This window comes from Sebastes fasciatus, chromosome 15, assembly GCF_043250625.1.
Source record: "Sebastes fasciatus isolate fSebFas1 chromosome 15, fSebFas1.pri, whole genome shotgun sequence".
NCBI classification, from domain to species: Eukaryota; Metazoa; Chordata; class Actinopteri; order Perciformes; family Sebastidae; genus Sebastes; species Sebastes fasciatus.
Window position 1 is genome coordinate 23107099 of NC_133809.1, and position 12503 is coordinate 23119601.

Genomic DNA, 12503 nt, shown 5'->3' on the forward strand with positions numbered 1-12503 from the left:
CAGACTGGTGACTAAATTCACCCACACAAAGGGAGGACTGGTTCAGGGGTGTCAGACTACATTGCCAGAGTGATGATGATGATGTCGAGGAGATGAGGGATATTGGGGAGCATCAGATGAAGAGGGAGAGGGGTCCAACAAGTCCAGAAAAGTGTAAACTGTAAAATAAATACTCTATTTGCACAGCTTTGTAAAACTGTACAGTTAGCAGCTCATCGTGGGCATCCTACAAGGAAGAGATGGAGAAGCAAAGACAAACTATATGGGCTGTTTTGAGCTGTTCTTCCTTTCATTTTCAGGTCTTTCCATCCTTAAAATAGTATAAGAAATCTTGAAATGCAAAACTAATGAGAAAATATCTGACTATCTAAGAACAATGCATTGAATCTGTAAATGAAAGTCATAGTTGGACTGGGGGAATAAGGTGATGGAGTACACAGGGCCCTCATGTGAGGAGATACTAGAATGAATTTCAACAGTAACACTGATCCAGAGCCGTGACCTGGTACCACTGGTCAGCAGAGACTCTATAGCTTTGTTGGAAATAAGATGCTAAACTGTTAAAATCTGCATGAAACTTTGTTATACTGCAGCATGTACAACCACATAGGATTTGAATCCCCAGTGAGCCCAGGCATAATGGACTCCCTATATTCTGTTGGATAAGGAACTTCATTTATCTTTGTATCAAACAGCAAAAAAAAAAGCAAATTGATCATAACTTTTGAACTGATGGCACTTTTTGAGACTCTAATAGTGGACAGTAGGAACATACATTTAAAAAATATTGCAGGTTCAATAGTCATCTGGCTTTATTTTTAAATTTCTACAGAAAACCACTGACTGACTTTTTATTTGAAGATACCCCGTCCCCTTGGGGCTCCTTCCAAGGCAACGCCCTCCACACACATGCACGAGCACACAGAGCGGAGAGAGGACCTCAACTCAACAACGCTACCTCATGACAAGTAACCGCGGCAGTGCTACTTTTGGCTGAGTTTTCTCTTCCATTCTCCAGGAAACTCGCGGCGGCGACGTGCTTTGAGTTCAGGCTGGTGCACGCCAAGGGTAGAGTACGAGCAGGGAGGCATCTGATTGGTTCTTTCCAAGCGCACCGCGAGGCAGTGATTGGTAGACGTTTTTACAGGATTACAGCAGCTACAGATGACGGCCCTTTCCCGTACCTTTTTCAGAGCTCATCAGTAATGGATCGCTGTCGGGGTGTAAAGACCATTTCAAACAATATATCATATAGTGTATACTGGAGAACATCGTCAACCCTGCCTTTAGGTTTTGGAAGGAAGGCGGATTAAATGGAAAATTTAAACCAGATGACAACATTTAACAATACAGAAATAATGCAACAGGCCTTGTTTTCACAGAAGACAATATGACATCATAATAACAAAGGTGTTACTAATAACATTAAGGAAGGCTCTGTTCTATTCAGATGTACCAGTAAGTCGTGGCAGTGCAACAGTGAGCCAGCATATACAATACCAGGACCCGTAAACCATGTTTTCAATTTATTTTAATAAAATAAAATGTTAATTTCAATAAATTAGCATAAATCATTCTATTATTTGTTTTCTGTGCTTTCCCCAATGTGGCGTATCAAAATGTCTTCAATGAAACCAGCCTATTTTGCTTTTGGAAATGTATTGTCTGGGAAAAAAATGCTGGTTGTCTAATGGTCTTCAAGTATTGAAATTGAGAAATAATTTTTCATTAAATAATCATTAACAACATAAGAATTCACTACAAGCAAGCATGCACGCCTAACAGTTAATGTGTTTAATAAATACAAATATTTGTTAGGAAATCAGGAAGCCACATATACAGGATGTGACTGTTGTGTAACTGTTTCCCCCCCTTTTCACCAATGTGTACAACAGAGCAGTAGGTGGCACTCTAACAGCAAGAATGACGAAAGCAATGACTTGTTATGAATGAATTCAGATTTTAATTTCATGCCATGATACATAAAATCAACACAAAATGACACTTCAAATCACCCACAGTGTCCCATATTATAGACCAATTCATATGTACTTCAAAACTCATATTTTACAAACAGTTAAATGCACACATATTACACATGTTCAAAGAAAAAGTCAGTGTTGAAAAGAACACATTTAGTTTTACATTTTAAGGAGAACTCTCCCTGAGGATTTCCATTTTTGTGAGACTTTTCTCCGCTCAACTCCATTTTTACTTTTTGCTCTACTGTTGCTGACTGTTTATCTGACAGCTTCACTCAATAACTGCTTTGCAGATTAGCATTTTGTTTATGAAACATGTATGTTGAACTCATAAAATGACAACAGTCAAGATTTTCCAACAACCAAACAGTATATCAACTGAAACATGAAAACATGTTTGATATGTTAATGCTGCAATTGCATAATACCGCTTGTATATTTATACACAAGTATGTGCTTTATTCGAGACAAAATTTGAAGTGACTTAATGAGGTGTTTTCCTTTTGCTTTTAATTATGTATATGAGAAACTGAGTGGACCAGTCCAGCCACTTCTGAAAGTGTATTAATAGCCCTGCCGCTTCATTTAAAATGTATTCATATTAATGCATATTAGTTATATTTTATAATGCATCACCTAGATTCAAAAATCAGTTACTAAAAAGAGTTTATCCTGAGAAGTTACCCACTGCAGCCACCTGATAAATGATAATGGAGACTCCCAAACTCTAGTTGGTGGAGTTGGTGATCATCATTGTTTGGACTGGATTAACCCTCAATATTGTCCACAGGAGCAGCAGACTGCTGACTGGAGTTTTGTTCTCTGCGCTTCTGACGCTTAACAACATAAAACCTTAACATAATTACAAACACTGCCACAGCCACGACAAGTAAAATCCATATCCAGAGAAAACCACCAGCAGGCGCAGAAGAACCCTTCAGTGTGTGATTACTGGGGGCTGGTTTTACAAAACCTATGACAGGAGTTGTGCGTACAAAACCTTCACCGCCCTTCGCTTTGATGCATTTCACTTCATCTTTCAGTACAAATCCTTCTTGGCAGGAGCACACAAAACTTCCAAAAGTGTTGCTGCACTCTTGATCGCATCCATCGTTGAAACATTCATCGATGTCCTCGCAAAATGTTTCAATCAATAGAAAGCCGTCAGCACAGAAGCATGGGTCGGCGTTTCTCTCACATACCGCGGGGCATTTCTGTTGTGCACAGTGCAATTTGCACCGCTTGGGGTCCTTTCTGTCTGGGATATAACCTCTGAAACAAGAGCATATGTAACCTCCTCTTGCATCTGTGCATGTATGCTCACAATGACCACCTGAACAGCCTTCAGAGCTTGGGATAACATCTGGATTTGATAATCCCCGTGCCTGGCATGCATCTTTGTGCTTTGTTTTGCACAGAAACCCGTCAGTTTTGTCCGAGCACGGCCTCTCTGTCCACTTGTGGTTGTTTGAAATGGATACACAGCGTGGAGAGCACACTTTAACACTGTCTTTCCAGGTGCTGAAGGATGGAATAAAGCTGCTGTGCACACTACCAGACGTCCACTCATAGCCTCTCAGTGGCGCTGAGAGGTCGCTGCAGGCGGCAGCTGGTAAATGCAGTCCAATCCAGAAGTTCCCATATAATTCTTGACTCAAAATGTCAAGGGTGCTCTCATCTGTCTCAGACTGAAATGTCATTAGTTCCCCGCTCCTGTCACGGCATGCTTCCTCAGCAGTTTCAAAATCCACGCTGTCTTGGTTTATAGTTATGCAGTCACTCCCAGTACAAAAAGGCCTGCAGACATCAGTTTGTTTCATGCCAAATCCTGTCTTAATAGACGAGAAAAACATCACTGACATCAAAATAGTCATTACCTTCGCTGGCACAAGCACAGTCAGTTGCAAGCAGGCCATGATGTCGTGCAGGAGATCATCTGATAATGTTGGCTGACTAAAGTTATGAAGGACTTAGAGCCTAGGGCTACCGAACTCCGGAAGCAACACCCCATAAGGACAATGACCGAGTTAACGGCAGGAAGGAAATGAGATAAAGTTAGACTACTGGCCCTTTTCCTATGTTGGTGAAAGCAACGATCATCATATGCAAATACAGGAACAAAACCTATTCATATTTCAGAACAAACTATTTATTTCGTTTTTGTTATCACATAATATACAGTATATTCATTTGATACTCTGACGTACATGTGTTTATCATTACATTATATTTATACCAGCATCAGATGTGCAAACTCCATTCAGCAAGTAAAGTCAGTTATTACAGGTTTAAGTAAACTATCTGAATACTGATTCCATCTCTGCCATGTGGTATTTAAAGGTGAACGTACTGTATAATGTTTTTTATGTCATCTGAATGATGCGGTAAAGACAACAATGTTGTTGGGCCTGGAGTTAATCACAGGTTGAATAGATCACCATGAAACTTCCCCAATTGATTACTTACATTAACACAAGTATTTTTTGCATTACAAGTTTTCTGAAATGTTATGTTTAACTATGCAAATGAGGCACTGTCTTTATCAAATTTGTGCTAATTTGCATACATTTCCAGAACAGAAATGCGAACATTGAAAAAAAGCCAGGTTCAAAATTCTTGTTTCATTTTGTTGACATATCAGAGTCAAAGGTTTTTCCAGAGGGGATTTTGAACATCTCTTTTTATCACTCCATAAATCAGAAAATACTGTCAGCAGCCATAAAAAAAACATTTCCGCCATGTTTTTAGGAATAAAATGTTCAATAAATCAAGTTATGAATGATATATGAACAAACTCCTCAGTAAAAACATTCAGAATATAGATAGGAATGAACATTTAAGTGCTACTGAAGTGGAGATAAAACTCATCCTTTAAAGATATGTACTGTAAAATCTCATACATTTCGCAAGACACCACAGGTGAATATGGTAAAAATCTTTGACTAATATATCTCCATGAACTTCCCCAGTTGGTTACTTAGACTAAGAACAATATTTTTTTGTATTACAAGTTTTCTAAAATGTTATGTTTAAATATGCAAATGAGGCATTATCTAATGCTAACTTTTGGTGAATTTAGGAGAAATCTACAGATGCAAATTGAAAAAGTGCAGTAAAATAAACACCTAAATGTATATTTTGGATGTTTTCTTTACAGTTGTCTAAAAGAAAACATGCTATGGAAGCAAAATATCACAAAATCTCAAAATGGATCAGTGCATGAAAAACAATGTTTTGCCAGGGGTGTGTCTCCTTAAACTCAAATCAAAACTTTCTTGGACAATCTGGCACGCAGTTTAAACTATCAGTACTCTACACCCAGTCACCCTCATTATACAGAGCCCCTCACATCCCCTCCATACTGTAACAGCCCTTTTGCAAAACAGCACCTATAGGCTACGCAGATTTGCACTTTGCTACTTCATGCCAAAGTCACCATATTTTTTACTATTGATTTGATATGTAATGATTTTACAACAGCCTAACCTAGAGAGGTTGTGTGAACATAAATTACATAAATAATGATGATAATCCATGCAGACAGTCTTCTCCATCACTATCAGGTCATAGGTCATCAGTCAAGATGGACTCATACAGTTTCTCTAAACGAGGATCCAAACCAGAGGGCACCCAACAGTAGCCATCAGTAGTGGCGTTTTTCTTGATTTCTTTTTTGGTGCGACTGCATCGAAAAATCACAATAGCCAGAGTCACCGCCACCAAAAGCAGCAGAGGAATGACTGAACCGAGGACGCAGACGATCACCCTGGAATTAACTGACTTGGCTGTCACCAAGGATGTGTTGCCCTGATGACCACGGTGCGTAACGTTAACAAGGTCTGGAAGTGGCGCGTCAGTGTGAGGCGACTGGTGTTGGAGCTCCACTGTGGTTCTGGTTAAAGACTCAGTGAAGTTTTCTTGTGTTTCCTCCTCAGCTGGGTCATCTGATGAAGCAGCTGATGTTTCTGTCACATCTGGGGCGCAGGTCGATCCATTGGTCTCCATGTGGAAGCCTTGCGGGCAGGTGCACAAGAAGCTGCCTATGGTATTGACGCATTTGAACTGACAGAGATTACTGACGCATTCGTCAATGTCCGCACAGGAGTTGCCATCGTCGGACAAAGAGAAGCCTTCGTTGCAGTGACAAGAGAAGGATCCGATTTTGTTTGAGCAGCCGTGCTCGCATCTTGTTTGCGTGCACTCATCCACATCGGTGCATTTACCATTGACCATTTCGTAGCCGCCTTTGCACGCACACGTGTAACTACCGTGCGTATTTACGCACAAATGATGCCCGCAAGCTTGTGACTGGCACTCATCTATGTCAGAGCAGTTCCGCTGGTTTGCATCTAGTTCGAACCCATCTGGACATTTGCAGGAATACCCAGACTCCCTCATCACGCACCGATGCTCACAGGTGTCGGCGCCGCACAAGTCTTTTATCCTGCAAGTGAGTCCATCCTCATCCAGGTCGTAACCTTCTTTGCAAAAGCATCGAACCTCATCCGCATCCTGGTGGCACAAATATTCACATCCGCCATTGTTTACCTTGCAATTTTGCTTCCCTGTTTTGCAAAATGGACCAGGGACAGTCCAACGATAGATGCCATCTTTCGGCATGCACACGGAGTATTGAGGCGCTTGGTCATTACATGAAATATCAGCGAATGTTCCAAGGGGAAATAATTGCATTTCACTTCTTTGTGACTCTTCTGAGAAGGGCGCTGTGTAGGCGATTTGTCCAGGCCCCAACAGAGCCAAAGGTTTGCACATTCCCTTAAAATAAAACTTACATGCATAAAAAGCAGGGCTTTTGCAAGTTCCAGCAGTCCATTTCAGTTGGTTCTGACCTGATACGGTGTAATGAACCTTTACACATCTCTCCTCTGTGCATGTGGTGACAGGTTCTTTTTCCCAGTTGGAGTAGTGGGACTCTTCCTCCCCAGATACCCACTTAAACCCCCTGAGAGTCTTGTCAGCCAGCACACAGTCCCTTCTGTGCAGTCTTAATCCAATCCAAAATTTAAGCGCCCTGTCCGGACGCTGTCTTTGGATCCGCGAGAGAAGCGAGCGCAGCACATCCTCTTCCTCTCCGTCTCTCACTGTATTCAGATGACCTCCTTTTTCGACACAGTGCTTATGGGCATCCTCAAAGCTCCGCTTGTCCATATGCAGGGTGAAACAGGCATTGTGGGTGCACAGCGTTGCATTTTCGGCTCCAGATAAACCCTCAAAGCTGTTGATGAGCTGCAGCAGAAAAATCCACAACATAATTGCCATAGAGGTCAGCAAATTAGCTGATATATACAGAAGGTCCCTGGGAGATTTGGAGCTGAAATGTGACCAATACGTGGTCGTCCATTCGCAGCCAAAAACAAGTGGTATGGGTCTCAGACTAACATGCATGCTCATGCATCCTGTTTGGAACACAAACTAAAGACGGAAACCATGTTTAGCAGCAGTTATGGGTTCTTTTTTTTTCTCCCCCGCTGACCACTTCCGTTTTGAAATTAAAAACAATGGCAGGCTCCGCAGTGTTTTGACTGCTTCTCCAGATGTCTCCGGCCCCAGTAGGCTTTTGGCATTTAAGCTGACTCCCTTGATTGTGGTGCCTTACAATGCATGAGCATGCAGGGGTCAGAGTCTCAGAGACACTTTGACATTACAAATGGACGCTGTGGATGGACGCACAATAGCTGCTGGAGGGAATGAACCTGTGACCTTTGCCACCCTGCTGCCACAGGGACTACAGTCCACCCACACTTTATTATTTAATATCACCCAGTCAGTGTCATAAATCATTTATTATTTTATTTCCAATAATATCTGCATACAGGTGTGTAAAGTTTAATCATTTATTTATTGTGTCTCTAACTGTTTGATCATCAGTAAAGATAAAACCTTTTATGATTTACTTCTGTAGTAGTACCCAAATTGAGAGATAAGGTATGGATTTATTTCATAAAGATTGGTACAGAGACTTCCTTGCGGAAATTATGGGAGATGTGGGAGTGTATAAGCTATGTATGACTACAGAAAGTAAAACTAGAATTACCGCCTTGCTGTTGTTATCTCCGCCAACCAGTTTATATCCATGTCTGTCAAAAATGTCATCACTTCATCACTTTATCCTATTAGACATTTGTGTGAAATTGACATAATTAGCATATGAATTCTTGCATTATGGCCGAAAAATGTGTTTTGTGAGTCACAAACTGTGACTGTGACCTTTGACCACCAAAATCTAATCAGGTCATCATTGAGTCCAAGTAGATCTTTGTGCCAAATTTGAAGAAATTCCTCAAGGAGTTCCTGAGATATCACGAGGATGGGACAGACTTAAGGTCACAGTAACCTTGATCTTTCACCACCAAAATCAAATCAGTACATCCTTGATTCCAAGTGGACTTTTGTGCCAAATCGATGAAATTTGCTCAAGGCATTCCTAAGTTGGCACTTTCACAAGAATGGGATGGATGTAAGGTTACAGTGACGTTTGACCACCAACAATCTAATCAGTCCATCCATTGAGTCCAAGTGGACTTTTTTGCCAAATTTGAAGAAATTCCCTCCAGGCGTTCCTGAGATATCGCATTCACGAGAATGGACCAGATGGACCAAATGGACGTATGGACGGACAGACGTATGGACGAACAACTCCACAGGCGCGCAAGCATAAAAACAGAAGAAAGTATGATTGTTCTTTCAAATAACAATTTAGTCATCAAGGTGCCTTTTTAAAAAAAATTAAAAATAAACTCCTTATATTTACTTAATAAATACATACAAGAACTAGTAACAATGCAGTTTTTCCATGCTTTACTAACCCTTGGCTTTGTTTGCCCTTCAGGTGAATGGACAGGCATGCAAACTGAACTAAAACAGTCGAACAGTCAAGTCTAAAATATTATGGCGTTGGGTACGCTTTATTATGTTTGTATGTGTATCACCTGTGTGAGTTTAAGTACCCTGAATGTACTGTTTTGGAAGGCTACTGCCAAGGACATTCATGTGAATCCAGACAACATTTCCTGCATTTGTTTAAACACAGGAAGTACCCCAACTACAATCACAGGAAACAGAGTAAGACAGTCCTCCACCCACTGAGCTCACACACACAGTTACTTCAAAGAAATCCCTACAGACAGATGCTTCCATTTCTATCTAATATCATATCAGGTTAAAACCTTATTATCCTCTGTGTCCTATGTGTTTTTCAGGAATTTCCAGACAAGGTAAAATCATTCAAATCCTCCCAGAGTCTAACTGGAGCCACGACACACAGCAGCAATAAACAAGATAGACATCAGCTCTGGAATGCAGGACTTTTCCTTGTACAGTAATGAGCTATTTGTACATGGTTGTATCGCTCCTTTAACTCAAGTAAAGAGTCTGAATACTTCTTCCACCACTGAATTTCTCAGTGTAATCTACAAGTGTGCAAGTAAAGCTGCATAGACGGGTTTGACTTGGCAGTTTTTAGGCTCTAGGGATGGCAATGTCGATCTGTCAGTCGCTTTGGTCCAGACTAAAATATCTCAAAAACTATTGGATTTCCATGACGTTTTTTACAGACATTCATCCATTCATTCTAACCAGCATCAATGATTTCAACTGAATATAGAGAAGGCAAGGCAAGTATATTTATATAGTACATTTACGCAACAATGCAATTCAAAGCGCTTTACATAAAACATTAAAAACATCGAAACCAAGTGCCAAAGAAGCACATTATAAAAGATCAAATAAATGCGTGTGCCAACTGCTATGGCAAGCCAGCCAAGTGGTAGTTAATGCACAACAATGTTCACATTTATAGGGATTATTGCTTCAGAAGGAAGTAGTTCCTTTTCACAATGGGGTATGTGGATTATACAGAATAAACAGGACCTTTCTAATTTTTATTTTTTTAATGTTGTGAATCCTACAAATAGAATTCCATTTACTTCCTATGTATTGGGGTGGAGGAAATTTCAGACAGAAATCTCACAACCTGGGCAAATAAAACCCAAACTATCTCCACAGGGGGTCATGTGAGAAAATCGGTTTTGTGAACCGTCCAATTAAAGTCCAACAGTTCACGCAGTGTTCAACATGCCTTGAGCAGGGGAGAGGACTACCATACAAGAATCAGCTTGCAGGACTAGGGATGTCACGGTACCAGAAATCTAATAGTCAATACCAATACCAGTGAATTTACACGATTCTCGATACCAATTCGATACCATGGTAAAAAAAAACAATAAATCCCATGTAATTCAACACGCACTCCTTTATTAAAACATTTGAACATTACAAAAAACAGAGGCATGTAGCCTTTAAGTAATAAATAGAAAGAAATGTCTATTAACATTGCAAAACAGAACAGTGGCATGAAGCCCTCGAGTATTTAAAACAAACAATATTGTCTGGATGTCTGTCTTTGAGGTGCTTTGCTAAATTGGAAGTATTTCCTCCTTTGGAAAGAAAAGTACGACCACACCGTTACTGCACCCCCATTAGATCCGGAACAATCACATTTCCAGTACCTCCGCCCCGGTACCAAATTACCATTACAGGCATCGTTTGGTACCTTTGGTACCGAAGAAAACGAGTACGGCCACATTTTTAGAATTTTGGTACCGAGTTGGTACTGAAGTATCTGTTCTCGTGACATCCCTACTCGTCGAGTAGCGTTAGCTCGGCTAAGGTCTCATGCTGGCTAGCATGTAGTGTACAAACAATACAAATTGATGGACATCTAATAAAACAAAGTTGCAAATCAGATGGAGGGAGTGGCCTATAGCAGGCAGACGACAGGTGGTCAGAGTAAAAAAAACAAAAGAACGTTATGAGTTCATACAAGATGAACAGAGGAATGAACGAATATTTTTTTTATTCGTCCTCCGCGGATCCAACCATTTGTGTTTAATGTGCCACCAAACCCGCTCCGGTACCAAGCAAAGTAACTTTTTGCCATTTCCAAAATCATGCACCCAAAATTGTGTGGTTTTTGGTGTTTTGTAAAAGTGTCTCTCCTATTGACAGTGTGGCTCCCATGGGGGGGGAAAATAGTGAAGACCCCCCCTGGGCAGTGGGCTTTACACTAGTGGCACAGCAGCTTCTGTATCACTGAGAGCTGGAGGCAGTCAGCCTGTACGTGTGAAAACATGTATTGATATCACCCAGCAACTGTGTTAACCACTAAAATTCAAATGAACCCAAAGGAGTTTCTCCTTCTGGAGAATTGGGGCGCCACTTCTTGAGAAGTGTTCTAATCTTATTGCAAATATCTCCTGACATTATAAGCAGCAGTCAAACACTTGACCCAGGGGCACAACATGGCTTGACCACACCATTAAAAAACAAATCCTATTGTTGTCTATTGTTTGCTGAGCTTTGTGTGTTTCCTATTTGCACAAGGAACAAGCATTACCTTGGAAGACTTCAGTCAGTAATATGGAGACAAACGACAAACAACATTATCCTTATCAATGGTGAAATTAAGGAGTAAAAACACTTAGGAGAAGCGTGGATTATTGAAATGAATTAATTTTGATATGTAAAGCACAAAAATGAAGCCAAACATCAAGCTATATATCAGCAAGACAAGTTGCAGACAAAAGAGTACGGTACAGCGAGATAGTGCATCTTTGTTTACACAGTGTAAAAGGGATGTCATCACAAAGACTGCTGCAGTGACCTATTTTTCCCACATGCATCAAGGCTTCTTTTTTACTTCATCCTTTGCCCTTTCAAAATATAACGCGTTACATTTTTCATTTGGGACACGAGCATGGGCATGGGACACCAACCCGATTTATACATGTAAGAAGTTTCAAAAATTTAAGAAGTTACTAACGTTTAATTATTAAAGGGACTGTTTGTAAGAATCAGAAATGCTTGTTAACAGCGACACCTGTGGCCGTTTAGTCAACGAAAGTCAGCATCGGGTTTGCGCTTGTGCTCACATGAACGAGCATAGCTCAAAACAGTGAGGCGACACACGTCAATTAAATCCACAATATCACTCCATATTTCAGCTGCTTGGCAGTAATGTTAGCTGACCAGACGAAGGTCTCTCCATGAATCAATGCTGATCCTAGTGTTGGCTTTTCCTGCTTCAGCCTCCCGACCGCGGACGAAATAGGGGAGACACAGGAACCCGGTCGGAGACGATAACGTAACTCGTTGCGGAGCCCCGTCACTTCACAAGACACGGTAAACCTTTGTTGGTCTGGAGGAGCTGCAGCATTTATTTCTGCACAAACGTCCACTGTACATTCACTAGATATAACTCTTCTGCAGTGTGTAGTGTGCGCGCATGCACGTGAGGTGGAGCGAGCTGAGTACAGGCAAGCAGGCAGGCGGAGGAACAGAGTACAGCAGAGACTCCGGCCCTGGAGACCAAAGCTATGGTCTCCCCCGTGTCCTCCAACCACGTCCAACACTGTTTTGCAAGACGGGCCTCACTAGATATAACTTTGTGGTTTTGGTGCTTCCGTGTAGTTTGTGTTGGAGTCTGAGTCTGAACAGCGTAGC

The 12503-nt window shown here is 41.1% G+C and overlaps 1 protein-coding gene across 1 annotated transcript; it reads right to left on the reverse strand.

Moving 5' to 3' along the window:
* Positions 1-1938: 1938 nt before the first annotated feature.
* Positions 1939-7421, reverse strand: cd93 (CD93 molecule). Its single transcript, XM_074660672.1, has one exon. The coding sequence runs from the start codon at positions 7392-7394 to the stop codon at positions 5547-5549; it is 1848 nt and encodes a 615-aa protein (XP_074516773.1). The 5' UTR covers positions 7395-7421; the 3' UTR covers positions 1939-5546.
* Between the last annotated feature and the right edge of the window lie 5082 nt (positions 7422-12503).

Excerpts from the sequence above, each read along its gene's own strand:
- cd93 (XM_074660672.1), bottom strand. The coding sequence starts at position 7,394 with ATGAGCATGCATGTTAGTCTGAGACCCATACCACTTGTTTTTGGCTGC.